This window comes from Megachile rotundata, chromosome 13 (assembly GCF_050947335.1).
Source record: "Megachile rotundata isolate GNS110a chromosome 13, iyMegRotu1, whole genome shotgun sequence".
In the NCBI taxonomy this organism is placed as follows: domain Eukaryota; kingdom Metazoa; phylum Arthropoda; class Insecta; order Hymenoptera; family Megachilidae; genus Megachile; species Megachile rotundata.
Genome location: NC_134995.1, coordinates 6934081 through 6953122, shown reverse-complemented (window position 1 = coordinate 6953122; position 19042 = coordinate 6934081). Strand labels below are relative to the sequence as shown.

At 35.9% G+C, this 19042-nt stretch overlaps 1 protein-coding gene across 2 annotated transcripts in view; it reads left to right on the top strand.

Annotated features, from left to right (window-relative positions):
- Nucleotides 1-9707: 9707 nt before the first annotated feature.
- Nucleotides 9708-19042, top strand: part of LOC143265637 (CUGBP Elav-like family member 5) — a 461835-nt gene continuing 452500 nt past the window's right edge. For both annotated transcript variants that reach the window (XM_076538855.1, XM_076538856.1), the window contains exon 1: nt 9708-11411. In XM_076538855.1, the coding sequence (XP_076394970.1) occupies nt 11234-11411 (178 nt within the window). In that variant the 5' untranslated portion in view covers nt 9708-11233. The remainder of the gene's footprint in view (nt 11412-19042) is intronic.

The window sequence follows — 19042 nt, the reverse complement described above, 5'->3', positions numbered from 1 at the left end:
GCAGAAACAGCTAACAAGTAAAATTTCAAAAATAACCCCGATATAACAGTATCTAAGAAGAATGACACGAGCCAGCAGTAGAAACTCGCTGATAAATAATAGAATTAGCTATAAAATAGTATAGTGTAAAAAATAACCTCAGCATAGTATTGTACCTAATTTCCTTAACCTATGAACATGAACCCCAGAATCCTCAGAAAGTATATAAAATTGTAAATAATGATACAAAATAAATTATTCATATCACGACAGCAGAATCAGCTAAGAAGTAAAATTTCAAAAATAACCCCGATATAACAGTATCTAAGAAGAATGACACGAGCCAGCAGTAGAAACTCGCTGATAAATAATAGAATTAGCTATAAAATAGTATAGTGTAAAAAATAACCTCACTATAGTATTGTATCTAATTTCCCTAACCCATGAACATGAACTCAGAATCCTCACGAAGTATAAAATCGTAAATAATGACACAAAATAAATTATTCATATCACGAGAGCAGAATCAGCTAACAAGTAAAATTTCAAAAATAACCCCGATATAACAGTATCTAAGAAGAATGACACGAGCTAGAGTAGAAACTCGCTGACAAATAATAGAATTAGCTATAAAATAGTATAGTGTAAAAAATAACCTCACTATAGTATTGTATCTAATTTCCCTAACCCATGAACATGAACTCAGAATCCTCACGAAGTATAAAATCATAAATAATGACACAAAATAAATTATTCATATCACAAGAGCAGAATCAGCTAACAAGTAAAATTTCAAAAATAACCCCGATATAACAGTATCTAAGAAGAATGACACGAGCCAGCAGTAGAAACTCGCTGATAAATAAGAAGAAATTAGAACGTCGCCCCAGGCATTGTAAAAAGTAGCCGTAGAGTCGAGCGAGCGTTCCGTCGTCCCTTCGCTTATCCTGATTCGCTTTTTCTTCGACACACTTCCTTTCTTCGACCGTTACCGAGAACCGGGTCTGATGATATTGTCGGTACGGTCGTAAGGCTGCATCACAATGGAGAACGCCAATGCGCACGAGAGACTGGAATTAGAGCCAATCAATTACACGGCGTGCACCTTTCGACGTCGTCCCGACAAATACGCACGTTGTTTCTTAAAGTAAGACGGAAATCATCGTGTGCCGCGGGGCAATGAACATTTTCAACGACTCGACGCCCGTGGGAAACGAAGATATATATCGTGGAAACACGCATCGCGGATATCGCATCCCTGAACGGGAGCCGAGAAAAGTGAATTAGAACATTCGACGAGTCGTAAATCGGTGACTCCGTCCTCTTAACGGAATTACCGACGGTAAATCAACGTGCAAACGGAGACGAAAAAAATGTGTATAGAAGAAGAGGACAAGAAGAGACGCATGCTCCGCGTTGCGAAGGTGCCGCTCGTCTTAGCGAAAAGGCGGCGCAAAACAATACCGTAAAAGCTCTCTACGGAATTGTAACGAGAGTAGGCGAAAGCTCGTTCGACGTTTTAATCCTATTAGCCGCGCTTCGTTTACGGATACGCCGTAAATTAGCTACTTTGCTTCTTTTTAAATGGAAACCGAGAAGCAAATTGCGCGTGTGCTTGCGGATCGGTGAATGACATTAGGCAAATTGCAGAGAATTACGAAACGTTTTCATATTGCTTATATTTTACGAGTGATATTACACGTAATACGATATGTAGGTTTTAGAGTTGATAGGGATATGTTTCGAATACTATTTTGTATTTTTATATAGTTTTCGTAGAGAATTTTTGATTATTAAAAATGGTATGAAACGGTAAGTATTGGAGTACGTCTGAAGTATTCATGAAATTTTAGGTTATGTTTAGGGTTTGAAGAATTGTGTAATTATGATTGCTTAAGGGGGATGTTATGGGGAAGTTAAATGATGAAGTCTTAGAAATGTGAGTTATGAAAATGTTGATCTGAAAATTTCAGTTTGAGAAATATAGTATTTGAGAATTAAGAAATGGAGAAATATGGAAATTTGAATTATGTACTTGAGAATATGAAAATTTGACAATTTGAAAATTTCAGAAATTAAGAAAATGAGGAATTGAGTATAAGTAAAATTGAGAATTTGAAAAATTGAAAATTAAAAAATTTGGCAATTTAACAATTTTATAATTTCATAATTTGACAATTTGATAATTTGATAATTTGATAATTTGATAATTTGATAATTTGATAATTTGATAATTTGATAATTTGATAATTTGATAATTTGATAATTTGATAATTTGATAATTTGATAATTTGATAATTTGATAATTTGATAATTTGATAATTTGATAATTTGATAATTTGATAATTTGATAATTTGATAATTTGATAATTTGATAATTTGATAATTTGATAATTTGATAATTTGATAATTTGATAATTTGATAATTTGATAATTTGACAATTTGATAATTTGATAATTTGAAAACTTGAGAACTTGAGAACTTGAGAACTTGAGAACTTGAGAACTTGAGAACTTGAGAACTTGAAAACTTGAAAACTTGAAACTTGAAAACTTGAAAACTTGAAAACTTGAAAACTTGAAAACTTGAAAACTTGAAAACTTGAAACTCGAAAACTCGAAAACTTGAAAACTTGAAAACTTGAAAGCTTAAAAACTTGAAAGCTTGAAAATTTGAGATATTGAGAACATGTGAATTTGAGAAAATTGTCAACTAGGAAATTTGAGAAGTCAAAAAATTAGGAATTTTTGAATTTGAAAATTAAAAAAATTGAGAATGCGATAACTTGAAAAAATTCCATTGATTTTAAATTAAAGTAATCATTACAAATTCAGTTCCCAATTAAACATTTCAATTTAATAAAATTTTATTTTGTGTTATTTCAAAAACAATCATTTACGTACAGTAATTATTGAAATAAAGAATGACTAGGATTAATTAGAACGAGATAATTATCTTTTCAACAATATACCACTTCATCTAGCTAAGCTCAATGTCCTGTAAATGAGAGATAGCAGTAGATTTGTTTGATCGTTCGTCTATCCACTTTGATTCGTATCTTACCCCCTAAGGAAGAACCCTAAATCGTTGATTTCCCTCCGGCTTGATTAATTGTAGATACTCTTTCATGGTCGATGGCAAAAACGTACCCATATCAGAATCAGATATTGTAAGCTTGAATTTCTTTTTCATTCAATTCATCATTAGAAGAAATCGATTCGTTCATTAATTCAACGTAGTAACTATCACATTATATCGTAATTCAATTAAAAAATTATCTAATTATTTTTAATATAATTCAATTGCAATATTAATTATAAATTGTTATTAATACATTTGAGTTGTTATTATAATCATAAATATTGTTTTATTTATTTAATAATACATTTGAGTTAAAATACATAATTTTAATCATGAATTATGTTCAATAAAATTAGATTACTATTTTAAATATAAAAACTTGACTTTAGATTATTCTTCCAATTATGCAAATTTTGTAATTCATATTTGATAAGTTTGATTTAATAATTTATATTTAATGATATATATTTGATCATTTATAATTGATAATTTATATTTAATAATTTATATTGGATAATTTGTATTTGATAACTTATAATGTATAATTCATAATTTATAATTGATCATTTATAAAAATTATACTAAACTATGACAAAAGCTCTTATAATATTAATATTAATAGCATGCATTTATAATATAATAAAAAATATAATAATAATTTGACAAAAGCATACTAAAACTAATATGTTGCTATAAAAAAGTATTTTTGTTAAATAATAAGACATCCGTTTACTTTTAAGCAATAATTCATTATATACATATACATATGTGTATTTAGATACACTGAGGTACCCTGTATAATGTATTTTACACATGTATACACATATGTAATTTTCTCTCTAACAAAAATATCTAAACCAATTTTAACAATTTTGATAACTTATCACAGGTCATTCAGTGATGCATGAAGCATATTTTTTACGTTTTCATGTTACTTCAAACTCAGAATCAATTTCAAAGGACACTTCAGTATTGTCCAAAAAGATCTCCCCATACGCGACCCTCTCGATGCCAGACCCCACGTAAATTTATCATTGATCGTTCTACCAATGCATACGCTTGAGCATTTGAAAATTGTTTGAACAAAACCACCGCAAATTTGTGCGGTATTCGCGGGCTTTGATAATTGTATACCCACGATATGGCGGTTGTGTTAACAATGCTCCTGCTCCCCATGCACAAACAACAAATATTTATGTATACTTGATGACGTACCAATCAATTAACGTTATTTCGTTCGACGGAAAAAATGGTAACAGTGCAGTTTACCTTTTCGGGACTACACAACCTCATTTTCCATGAAACAACGTATAATTATGATTTATCCCTAGTTTAATTTCATTGGAAGGTAGCCGATAATTAGCAAAAATTTGTTCAGTGTGAAATATCCGGTTTGATGGATATTTGTAAAGTAAACTCAAACTTTTTAACTTTTCAAATTTTTTATTATAATTTTTGCAAGTTCTTGTATTTTTAAGCTTAAAATTTTTTTGTATTTTTGAGCTTGCGAATTTCTGTATTTTTAAGCTTGAAAATTTCTGTATTTTTGAGCTTGCACATTTCTGTATTTTTAAGCTTGAAAATTTCTGTATTTTTGAGCTTGCACATTTCTGTATTTTTAAGCTTGCGAATTTCTGTATTTTTGAGCTTGCAAATTGCTGTATTTTTGAGCTTGCAAATTTCTGTATTTTTTAGCTTGCAAATTTCTGTATTTATAAGCTTGCGAATTACTGTATTTTTGAGCTTGCAAATTTCTGTATTTTTGAGCTTGAAAATTTCTGTATTTTTGAGTTTGCTAATTTCTGTGTTTTTGAGCTTTCAATTTTTCGTATTTGTAAGCTTTTAAGTTTTTATATTTTTGCACTTTCAAACTTTTGTATTTTTAAGCTTTTAAATTCCTATATTTTTAGCTTTTAGGCTTTTGTATTTTTAAGCTTTTATATTTTGGTATTTTTGAGCTTTCAAATTTCTTCATTTACTGATTTTTAAATAGCTACACTTCTGAACTTCTCAATTCTGTAATTTCAATATTTCCAAATTCTGAAGTTCTCAAATTTCCAGAGCTCAAAGTTTACAAATTCACAAATTCTAAAATTTACGATCAATCTGTAACTACTCTCAATATTTCATCGCCATTTATAAAATAATCCAAGCTCTCATTGATATTTAAATCCATAAAATATTATAAGTACAAAAAGTACTATACACACACTTACATACGAATCGATTCGACGAAACAGTTAATAACTGAATCGTAGATTAAATGAATTAATAGCAATTAATATCAATGCTCATAGAATTACGGCGGATCGATAATTGCGAATGAAAATTGCATTTATAGTCCCTAATTATCATACCAGTAATAAATTAATATTACGCAGCGATATAATATATACGCGATCATTGCGAAAATGTGAAATCGTTAATTAAAAGTACACGCGCAATAATTAATTTCTCACGGAACAAACAGTTTGAATAACTAATTTTCGCAACGATAAACCGACGAAAACAAAACTGCGTATTGTTGAAAACACATTTATCAACATATTAAATTTTCCTACAAGCAAATATTGAAGTATCGAAAACACAGTTTTTCACGCGAGAAAATACGTTTGCTAGTACCGTAAGCCGTTTCGATACTTCCGTTATTGGCACTTATCAGATAATGCGGGTTCTCCATTCTCTTCTATCCTGTTTCCACATCCTTCTATATAGTACATAATACGCTCGCGAGGTATGTATGTACGTATACCGGCAAACTTGAAACGAGTTTCAGATTCTTTCGTACGTCGAACGTGTTGTCGGAACGTTTTGAAATTCCGCTACTTGGAACCCTCGCCACATGCTTTCTAATTTCCGATCGCTTCTTACCCACTTTTACCCCCGAAACTCTATGTATTTCGAAAGAGCATGCACGTGTAAACTTTCATAATATGCTATCTAGACAACGTACTTCCAACTTCGTTGAATTTTAGATAAAAACTGTTTGCACAGCTTTTTGTTCAATAATTTCTTGATGCAATTTACAGAATTAGATATTTTTTATTTTGGCACAAATCTATTACTTTTGCAGTTATTTTGGTTTGTTTGAAAGTATTAGAAGGTTTGAGAGATTTTAAGATGTGAATATGTGAATATGTGCATATGTACATATGTGAACATGTGAAGATGTGCGTATGTGAAGATGTGAACATGTGAAGATGTGCGTATGTGAAGATGTAAAGATGTGAAGATATGAAGATTTGAAGATTTGAGAGATTTGAAGATATGAAGATGTGAAGATGTGAGTATGTAAAGATGTGAATATGTGAATATGTGCATATGTGCATATGTGAACATGTGAAAATATGCATATGTGAAGATGTCAAGATGTGAGGATATGAAGATTTGAAGATTGAAGAGATTTGAAGATATGAAGATGTGAAGATGTGAGTATGTAAAGATGTGAATATGTGCATATGTGCATATGTGAACATGTGAAGATGTGCATATGTGAAGATATGAAGATGTAAGGATATGAAGATTTGAAGATTGAAGAGATTTGAAGATATGAAGATGTGAAGATGTGGGTATGTAAAGATGTGAACATGTGCATATGTGAACATGTGAAGATGTGCATATGTGAAGATGTGAAGATGTAAGGATATGAAGATTTGAAGGTTTGAGAAATTTGAAGATGTGAGTATGTGAAGATGTGAATATGTGAATATGTGGATATGTGGATATGTGGATATGTGGATATGTGAATATGTGAATATGTGAATATGTGAATATGTGAGTATGTGAATATGTAAATATGTGAATGTGTAAACATGTAAATATATGAAGATATGAAGATTTGATAGATTTGAAGGTTTGGGAGCTTTGAAATTGTGAAGATGTAAAGATTTTTAGAAATTTGAAAAATTTAAGAAATTAGATTGAATAGAGAGATATAAGAAATTTCAGAAAGTATTATAGAAAATTTGAAAACTTGGAACTCTGTAACTTAAGCATCCCCAGCCCTCCAAAACCCGAATCTCCACATCCACAAATTACCAATCTTCCCCAGAAACCCCAAAGAACACCTATTAAAAATCCATCAAGTCTTCAAAATACTTTCGCACCCCTTATCAAAAACATGAGTTCCACAACGAGGTCAAAGCCGAGTATATTTCCTATCTCGTATTCATACCTTCTCCTTTACCTTCATAAACAACAGCTAGACATTTAGTACGGACAAAGTTGCTTAACTTAAATTGAAGTCCTCGACTTCGTCGTCAGTTGAAATACAATTCCACTGGCAGTAATTACCGCGGATAGAACGTGGCTGTAAATGGCTCGTTCAAATTTCCGTTTTACGTAGAAATGGCAAAATTTTCATGGTACGTCAACTTCTCTGTCCATCCGCGAGATAATTGAAGTCTAGACTGACTGATTTACGAAAAATATGAAGTCATTTTCCGACCGTTAATTAAAGCCATTGGCACGGCGCGATATTTCGTTATACGAGGCGACGAAGCAAAACTTCCCCTCGGTACGGGACTCATTCGTTCATGGCTTCCAGTATCGAACGATATCGCGAATCGAGAATAGATCGACCATGATTCGGACAGTAACAGTTGCGAACATAACGTGGACATTGTCGTCGATAATTTTCTGACGATCCTCGGTGATACACGTCGATTTTGACGAAACTTTGCACAATTGTTCGTTGGACCTATCGAAGAATATAACTGTAATTCGTTGGTGCTCGTTTTTTACTTCGAGGGAAAAATCTACCCTTTTGTCCGAATCTGTGTAACTGCTTATAAATCGTAAACGACGGAAGATAAATGTTTGTAACAAAAGTTATACTGTTAAACCTACAAATCTATGTAAACTGTTTTTGGAAAAATTTTTGCTCAGAAAGTTGCGTTCCCCCATTTTTACATCCATAATATTAATTTACCTACTGATCTATAAAATAAAATATGTGAACAAATCTGCTGATCGAACGATTAACAAAAAATAAATTCATGATAGTGATTGATTCGAATTCGTGCGGTAGAATAACGAGAATTTTTTCTCTCGTCGTTTGCAGGCGCAGTGATTTCGTGGAAATTTCGTAGCTCAGAAATCGAGGGTTTCCTACAGATGACGTATACACACAGCTGTTTAATCGTGTGCACGCGTGGCTATGAGAATACAGGCACAGTATGATGGGATCGAGTATCGTACGAGCCGATGACTCAGCTCACCAACCCCTTAGAGTGGCTACCCACTACATGAAATACCCTTCCTGGCACTACTCACAAAACCAGCACTTCCAATGAAACGCATTACTTATCACGTTACCGATTTCTCTTACTCTACATTTCTTCTTCCTAATGGAAAATACGTTTTTGGTTTACTTCTAACTGTAATTGATATGATTAACTTCCACTTTCGTTATTTTAATTTATAGTTAAAAATAATTAAATTGACATATAGATGTAGTTACAGCTTATGTATAAATATAAATGATAAAATGATAAATATAAATGACTCAATTTATTAAAATAAAAGAAATGATACTATGTACAATTTTAATATAATACAAAATAAAAATTCACTATTAAAGTATATTCTTTGTCTCTTTTATTTTTATACAGATATATTACGTTCACCCTTGATATACATTATTATTAAAAATTGTTTGAAAACATTCCTCAATTTGTAGCATACGTCTTGTAACACTAGGTTCGTAACATAACCTCAAAAAACAATAATTCAATATTAAACATCAAATACCTACATTTTTATTTTAATAAAAACTTCGTATATAACCAAACAGATAGAAATTGAGATAATCAAGAGAATAACACTTGAAAAAAAACATAACCAACGTAACCCAAAAACAGCCAGAAACGATCGACTTTATAATACTACCAATCCTTATTTACAGCAGCTATCATCAATTGCAGCATCAAGTTTACGAGTACATTCAGAAAACTCTGCGAATTGTGTAGAGCTGTTTTATATAGGCGGTATATTTGTCGCTGTAAATCAGTACGTAACGACGTGTCGTAGTTTATACAGAAGATCCACAAATAAAGGGAGATTTTTGTACCTTCGGCAAATCGGATTCGGTAGATTTATATTATCGAACGTTTCATCGTTTATTTTTCTCCAAACTTCGTACCAATATTTATAATCAAAATGTCCTCTCTACATGTACAGAAAAAAAACGAGCACAAATTTCCTGAGAAGAATTCCAACTACCCGGAGGACGTTTAATTTAAAAACAGCTGAGCTGCGTGCAATTCTGCGAGCGTGGAACAAGGATCGGAGCAGAAGAGCGCAAACAGCAAGTTTGTTTCGTGGAATCTAATTTCCACGCGAATTCGGGTGAATAGGACAGCAGAGGTTAAGGCCGATCCATGGAAATGGATGGCGTACAGAGGTTGTTACGAAGTTGGCCGGGCTAATAAGAGGGCGCAAAGACGCCCTCGTGCCCGGTAAAGGCTCGACAGGGGAAGTGCACCCCTTATATATTGAGATGGGGTGACGTCGTAGGGTTAGCTCGTAGGAGGGGAAGGGTGCGTGTAATTTCCCGGTGGACGATGGCGTCAGGGCGCGTGGTGAGGATCAAGCCGGGGGTCGTTTAACCACCAGTGTTGTCTAGTGTCTCGTGAGCTGTGTCGTAGTTCTGTTCTCTCGTGATCGTGAACGTGCTGTACTTGTGATCGTTTAGTTTAAGATATTTCCTGTATATACAAAAATAATCCGACAAACGGTGAATCTCCTTGAAGTGAAAGATCCAAATTCTCGTTCGCATCCTCCAGAAGCTACACTAGTGTGATATCCAAATTTCGTGAAGATTATAGCTAGTGCATCAGTGTGCTTTAATCTGCTTTAACCTGCATTCCTTTAATCTGATAACAGCTGGAGTACTGACCTCTCAAAATGCTCCTTGGGGATTAAGTCTTTAACAGCCCGTACATTAATGTATGAAATCTCTCATTCTCCAAATACTCATTCCTTGGGGGATAATCCTCTAACAGCTAGTGTACGATCTCCTCACAATCCTTGATATCCTCTAATAGTGCACTAGAGTGAATCTCCCCAAATGCTCATTCCTTGAAGATTAATCCATCAGCTGGGGCATTAGTGCTTCTCCAGATTCTTTGAAGATTACGATCTCCAAATTCTTCTTCAATACTTCAACCAGCTGATCCTTGGGGAAGTGTATTCCTCGAAGACCTAATCAGTGTATTTCTATGTTTATTCTGTGAATGAAATATAACCCTGGAAGTTATATTCTGTAAATAACCAGTGTGTTCACGTGACGACTTGTCTGGTGAAAGTGCAGTCTCGTGATCGGCATAAGTGTTCGGTGTGTTTCCTTGTAAGTTAAATCCGAACGGTCTATACAGATAATATTGAGCAAAACTATCTAGAACTATTGGAGCAACTGGTGTTCGTGCACGCTGTATCGATCGGCAGCGCGGATCGATAAGATATCGGTAGGTTTTATTCGAATCGCGTAATCGATAATAATCGTCGGTGCAGGCATATCGCGGGATCAATCGGACGGGCATTAAATCCACGTGGATCAGCAACGTGTTGGCGCGCGCGCTCAATTTACCCGGGCAGCAGATATTTTTCTAAAGGCCTCCTCTTAATGCGCTTCGAAAGCCATTAATCGTTGCGTGCGAGCGGCATCGTCGGCTCCCTCTTTCCACCGGCTTCCTTTATTTCACCCTCTTTCTCGTTAAGTATTCGCTTTCCCGTGCACGAGCCGCATTAGCTACTTCCCACCCTCTCCACGATCTTCCTATCTTGCTCCTTCGTTCCCTTCGGTCCCTGCCGCCCTACCGACGTCGCTCTATTTTCCGTTCCAACGAAGATTACGCTATCGTGTATTTTTTATCGAGCTCCTGATTAAAACCGGACCTCCTCGTCCACCCTTCGCCCGTTGGAAAACCTACCCCACCTCGTCGGGACTCAGCTTTCGGCAAATAACGCCTCTGTTTCACGCTCTCGAAACCTGGAACCACCCGACGACAGTTAACCACCTTCGTGACGTTGCTCGAAACCCCCCTCACGTGTCAACCACCCGACGACCTTCGGTTCGTGGTTTATGCGCGAGGCGATAAGCAATCGCCAGACCCTTTTACCCGAAAACACGTGGTTCTGGACAACGCAGTTGGACGAGGGTAGAAAACAGAAATGTTGATACCGGTGTCCTCCTCGCCGTCCTCTAGCAACGGAGATGGCGCTATCAAACTGTTTGTGGGACAAATACCGAGACACCTAGAGGAGGACGCGTTAAGACCGATGTTCGAGGAGTTTGGCAAGATCTACGAGTTCACCGTCCTCAAGGACAAATACACGGGCATGCACAAGGGTGAGTAGGAATGTTTTACGATTTAATGGGTTGACCGAGGAATTTCGTCTTGAAATGGGATGCAATGACATATACGGGTTAATGGAACATTAATAGATTACTAAATGAACTTTTAATTAATTTTTCATTAACTAAATGAAAAATATAATGAAATTTTCAATAAGTTTTTATTTTACGAGACGAGTATAAATGTGTTGGTCCAAGTGTAATTAATAGATTTACTAAATGAACTTTTAATTAATTTTTCATTAACTAAATGAAAAATATAATGAACTTTTTAGATAATTTTTAATAAAGTTTTTATTTTATGAGACGAGTATAAACGTTTTAGTTCAAGTACAATTATTATTAAATATGTTAGAATGTTTCTTTTAAAGAGGGTGTCTTCAAGTGTAAAATATGCTACTTGGATAAAAATCAAATAAGGATCAATGCAATAAATATTATAAGTAGCGTAAAAATAAAAGTTGCAGATTTAGTAATAACTAAAGTCTGTATTATTAAGTGAGACTGTTAGTCTCATGAGACTTTGCAAATTGGTGATTGTAAGAGTCTTATTAATACAGTTTGAATTAGTCATATTTTCCTATTAATTTTTCGATGCATAATTGTAATATTTCTCCATGAGGCTGTCCGTCAATATATTCATCTCCCTGAGCAAATAATATATTTTCAACGAGGTGTAGAATCTGAATATTTTAAAAGTTAAATTTCAACCCCCGTTACCATTTTACCAGAGTAAACCTTTGTTACATTACGTCAGTCTTTGTTACAAAATTACAACAAAATACAATAAAATTTAGCATAAAACGGACATCTCATATTCCAGACAAGCCATAATATTTTGCAAGAGAATATTAGAAAGCTGGGAACACGTAAAATCACCGGGTGACAGGTTCGACAGGCTCGCACGATCAATCCATCCGTAGCGCGATGTTTAACCAAGATAAGTGTCAGCGAGCCATTTTGACACGATAACAAGTGTAAAGCTGCGTCTATGAACGGCATAGGTAGCAAGGTGTAGCCGGTCGATGTGTATCGCAACGAGCACCCTTTTGTAGGGCCGGACGACGGCGCATTATATATCGCATCGTCGTCGGCGCGGTAGCTTTCGAAACGCGACTGAGAGATTAATCAGGATTTATTCTTTTGTCTCACGACGTGGTGTATGGCGGTGAGCGTGGGACGGAGAGACGCTCGAGTGCGAGAAAGATCGGGAGGGTTAAAAAGGAGGGAGAAAAAGGGGGTGAAAGAGAAGCGCGGCAAGGGGCATAGAGAAGAGCGGGCTAAGCCGGTGAAACAATAAATTTCGCGGGCATTCACGTCGATCGCCGAGAGGATGAGCCGACGTCGACGATCGACGGCCTTTGTTGGCCGGACGGTAAGCCTCCCTATTCCACCCTTTGGTAACCTCTCCTTCTCGCCGTAGGGTCGGGCTAGTGAATCTCTTCTTCCCTCCGAACATCGCGATGCACCAGACGCCGGCAAACCTGATACAATGGGACAAACGTTCACGAACATTTCGTGCCGTTTCCGTAGCGGAAACTTGTAACGGAAACGGGGACTTTAACACTGACGTCACCGGTCACCGGTCGTAGCCTCTTCTAGCAGCGAGAACAGCTATCTAATGCCACTCGATCCTGCTGGTCGAATTACCTTAGGATATAAGATACCGCCCCTATATACGCAAAATGGGGATCAGGCTCGATTACGAATTATTCACAACATACTCGAATCCACTTTTAATGGATAGGCTTCTGGGAACAAATCGTAGCTTGATATATGTGCAAAGAGGTGAAAAGGTGTCTCAGGATGTGGAGTGTAGTATTGTTAAGTCATTACAAGGGAACGAAAGGAGGAAACTACTCAAGTTGCTGCTTTTACAGTTTTATTAGAGACCGACTTGTTCATTTTATCCCTTTCTGGTCTTATTTTTACAAAGACAAACCTGGTACAGGCAAAGTGAGAAACACCAAATTCGACAACCTACTGGCAAGGCTACTAGCTTCAGTTACTAACATAGTCCTTTACAAAGGTTCGATATCACATAAGTTACATAACTTCGATATACATAGGGACAAGTATTGTATACATTGGACAGGGGTCTACCTCTGATGAGTTAGAAGGTGTGTCTCTTGAACCCGGATCAGTTTCCTACAAATCAGAGTGTTGGTTATCCACCATAACGTAGGAGGCTGATGCAGCTTTAAGAGACACATTTTCAAACAGTCCCAAAAATTTTCAAAATTGATGACAAAGAAATTGGACATTCCATTTAATAAATCAAAGGTTGCTACATCAACCCCACTCACAAACATTTTCACCACATTACATCATTTCTTAAAGTGTGCAACTTTTGTAACATTTTCTTGCACAGAAATCCAAGATATTTAAGTATCTCACTTGGACTCTACACAGTGTATAGATATAATATCTATATTGTATATGGAAGGGACAAAAGCTGAGACCAAAAGAAGAGCTTCTGGTGACGCGGTACTTCGCCTCGGTTGGGATTTTATAAAGGCATTTGGAAAAATGAGACAACGCTCGGAGAGCTGCTCGGATTGTCTTCATGAATTGTGCATCAGGCGAGAAGCCTCGAGCCCCTTGAACGATTTTATTCGGAATTTCGGCTTCGACGATCGCTACGTTATTATGAAACTAGTTTTCCGTCGGAAATACCGGTATCCTTTTGATTCCGGATCGATAACCAGCTTGCGAGTGTCGATTCATAAAGATGGGATCCTCGACGGGGTTAGCCTTTATTTCGATGGAACGGTGATGGGTGGATCGGATGAGAGAGGTCGGGGACAGCTGCTGCGAATTTTGGGAATTTGGGGGTTGGGAGTTTGAGAATGTGGGAATTGGGAATTTAGAAGTTAGGTAATCTACTAATTTGAGACTTTGGGTATTGGAACATGTAAATTAAGGAAACTTGAAATTTGAAATTTGATAATTCAGAATTTTGGAACTTTAGAAAATCACCCCCTGAAGACCACAAAATATACCATCCTACACCCTTTTTCATTTAAACCAAAATTCTCAAAATTCCTAAAATTCCAAAATCCCCCAAAATTCTTAAAAATGAACGAGGGTTGCCCCAAGGTGGAATTCTCGCCTGTACCATCGAAAGCATCCCTTCTGAACAGACATACCCATCCGCGCACAACAAACATATTCCGAAAAGCGTCGCGGTACAAATATCTTTATGTTCGCGCGGTCGTTAATCGCGAAATACGTAATCCGATTTAAACGCGGCTAATTACGATAACCCAAATAGATAGCGGGCCGCGTCGGGATAATCCGGCAAAAACGATGGAATGACAGATAACGGTTTAAAAATTAAAGCACTCGACGGAAGGTTTGCGCCGGCATGCCACCACCGTCGGACTCTAAACTTAATAGGCATGACAGCGACACGCATCAAACGTATAATCTCATCCGGATCATGCATATGCATACGCCTTTGATACAGACACGGAGGACAGCAACAAAATATCGCCGATACACCGGCCAGCTGGTACGCGTGAAGCGTAGTAAAGTTAGAGGCGGGAATAATTCGAGAGATTAATGAGCTATTTCCTGGGTGAAAAAAAAAACGGAGAATAGAAAAAACCTCGAACGGCCCATTCGTCAACCATAAATTTCGCGCCGGAGCGAAAATAAAAATCTACCCCTTATCCGAACGACCACCACGCTTCTGTGCGGGCTTATCGGCCGGATATTTATTGTAAAACAGCCGCATTCTTGACTTACGGTCAGGCGAACCTTTCAACCTATAAATTGAATAAATGAAGGACATCGCAAACGACCTGCGGGCTTACGGAATCAAAGGCTGATGGAGGTTTAGGGTGATTGATAATAAATTGTTTCTTCTTATTTCCTAGGGGAATTTTTATTTTCGAATGAATTTTTTTTACTCTGATAATGGGTCCATTTTTGTGAGTTAGTGACGGGTCAGTTTTTTTTAATTAAATATTGGGGGTTTTGGTTTCATATCATATATGAATATATGAGTATATCAACATATGAACATATCAACATATAAATATATCAACATATGAACATATCAACATATAAATATATCAACATATGAACATATCAACGCGTGAATGTATGAATATATGAACATATCAATATATGAACATATGAACATATGAACATACGGACATATGAACATATGAACATATGAACATATCAACATATGAACATATTAATATATGAACATACTGAACATATGAATGTATGAATATATGAACATATAAACATATGAATATATCAACATATGAACATATCAACATATGAACATCAACATATGAACATATCAACATATGAACATATTAATATATGAACGTACTGAACATATGAATGTATGAATATATGAACACATCAACATATCAATATATCAACATATGAACATATCAACGCGTGAATGTATGAATCTATGAATATATTCATACATGAATATATGAATATATGAACATATCAATATATCAACATATGAACATATGAACATATGAACATATTAATATATGAACATACTGAGCATATGAATATATGAATATATGAACATATCAGCATATGAGCATATAAACACCTGAACATGTAAATATATGAACATATGAACCCATAGATCTATGAATCCAAGGATCTAGGGATTTAGGAACCTCACTATTCATGAATTTTAATATTCGAAAATTCGAGAAATATAAGAAATTTGCAGTTTCGAAAATTTGCAAACTAAAAAATGTACAAATTGAAAAATTTGTATAGCAAAAAGCCCACACGCGAGTCCCCATGTCCAAAGGAAGTCTAGTGTACACGCGAAAAACGGCTACAAAGCCATTACGAAACGATTTTCGGCAATCGTGTTGCCCGCCACGGCACCTGTAATTTCAAGCTTTCCTGTAAACAAGGGCGCGCGTGCGATTCGACCGGTGTCCGTTGAAACAATTGGGGCTCACTTTGCCAACAAACGACGAAATGTATTTGTTTGCATTGACATTCGCCAAGTCAAATAGCGCGTGCGCTCGCGCTTTTATCCGTGCGCCAAACGTAACGGCCGTATGATCTAGAGGTGTCACGGTAAATTACTGATGTCTTGTCGATAGATAATAATGATAAATAATGATGTATTGCTGTTTGCTGTAACAGAGAATGTGTTTGAGAAAACAATTTTTTAGGATGGGCGATTGGGTTGTTAATCCATGGAAATATCAGAAAATGGAAAAAATGAATTGATAGATTTTTGGATCTATAAATTTATATTTTTGGAAAAGAGAGTATGAACATTTCTTGACAAAAAATAATTGTGAACATGCCATTTGCGCTTACTTCAACGGAGATAAATTAGGTTATAATTATATTTGAATAGTGAAATTAGTATTACAACCATAACTACCCCCACCTCTATCCCCCTCATATAAGATACAAACCCCATTTATACAACTATATTACACCTAAATTATCCACCATCGTCAATGTTATTAACTTCTAACCAAATCTCATCGTGGGACCAAAAAAAAATCCAAAAAGAGTGATTGGCTTCAGCTACTTACTCGTTATACACCTCAACGTCGCCGGTCTGCCGACGGCTTCATTAAAATGCGCATCTGAAAGCCGCGATGCTTCATTCAACGCCGTTTCCCTTATTTTACATCCGCGACGTTCTTTCAATACGTTGTGCCTGTAACCTTCTGTGAAGTTCTTTTTTTTCGCGTTCAGAATCGTGTGGAGGTTGCAGGACACAGAAGGTTAGGAGGGGAGGGCGTGGCAAGAGGTCGAGTTAGGAAAGGTAGTGCTCAACGGCGACGAGGCTGCAACCGACACGGCAGTCTTGTAGTTTCGAAACAGCTCTCCAATTTTAATGAGACCCGTCTATTTCTCCGCGATTCTGTCTCCGTGTTACGGCCTGTCTTCGTGTAATTATATTTTGATTCCTCGAGCCCCCTAACCCTTGTTCCGCCCATCCCTTGTCACGGTTTTCAGCCAAACTTTTCCTCTCTTTCAGTCCCGTCTCTTTCACGACCATTGTCTTCTTATCCCCTTCTTTTTCCTTCACTTTCGGTCACAAGAAGGAAGCTTGTCGCGAATGCTAATACATCCATCGACCCGCTGGATCATGGACCCCACACCCCCCAGACACCTTCTTTTCTTCGACCTCTTTCGCCGGCACTCCACCAATTTGTTTTGCCCTACAGATTGAGTTACAATTCAGCGTAAATAGAAAACTACCGACCTCCGTTCACGGCAACCCGCTTTGCATTCCCTTTATTTCACCGGCCGCTCCATTGGCTGCCACTTCGGCATCCTTACTTAATTACCGGCTAGTTACGATACTTTGCTAACTTTCTGCCGTTGGTATTCGAGGACGTACCTACCTTCGTGCTGCTCTTTGCAACTTTGTTATCTTGTCGCTGGTATCTGCTTGCCGGGGACGTTGTGACTTAATGGACGATTTTTTAGGGAGAATTGTTTGTTTTCGAGTGCTCGAATGTTCGGTGCTCGATAATTAACCGGGTATGGGGCTCTGGAAGTTTTAGGGACTGGAGGATGTAAGGGAGTACTGGAGGTTAATTGGTTCATATGTGATATGTTTTTGAAGTGACGTTAGATAACATTTTACAAAATTCTGATGTGGAATTAGGTTATGAGAGAAAATATATCATAATAGAATAGTAAGATAAATTATGAGAGAGAAATCAGATAAATCATGAAAGTAATCTATTTCTTCTTTTCTAACCTTTGAAAATTTCTATTGTATTCATCTCAAAAACATTCTCAACCTAAAGTATACGTTCTTAACCGAAACTCAAATAATATTAATACCACAAAATCTTGAAGTAATTAATGTAGGAGCTCAAGCATTTCCATCATTTCCATTTAAAATGGCCCTCTATTCTTTCCACCACAATGACATAATCCTTGGTGCATGTACTTAAACGGGAAAATAAATTCTACTTCAACCTTCTGATGTCTTAATTTCTTTGATCTCCATACTCCCAGTGTAAAATGATAATAAATTCTGTTTCACTTCTCTTCCGTTCCACGCAAAAACTAAGAGACCTTAACTGACATTATAATTCTTCTGCTGTCTGTTATAATTCTTTCCAAACCTCTCTACGTCTTATCAAACTTTCAAGTTTTACAGAAATTGTACAGGGAGATGTAATCCTATAATTCTCACATTTTGACGTTTTTCTTTTTACCTTTCGGGATGTTATTTAATTTTGTTATGTAAGGGATGATGGAGACAGAAGGTTATGGATTAGAGCTTTTATTATTATTTTTGTTATTGTATATTATAAATTTTATGTTAGGTTCTGTAAATTGAAGACATGTAAAATGTGAGGTATATGTATGTAGACTTTATTAGATGTTATAAATTGTCAACGTTAGACAGGTACCATAAGCTGAAGACGTATTACAAAATTTAAGTTGAAGACATATAAAGTAATAGACATATGATAAAATTTTAAATTGACACATAATGTAAGTTGAAGACTTGTAAAATATAAATTATAGACATATAAAATTTAAGTTAAAGCCATATTATAAAGTATATACACATGTATACGTATGTTTAAGCTGAATACATATTATAGAACATAAGTAGACCATATATTACAAAA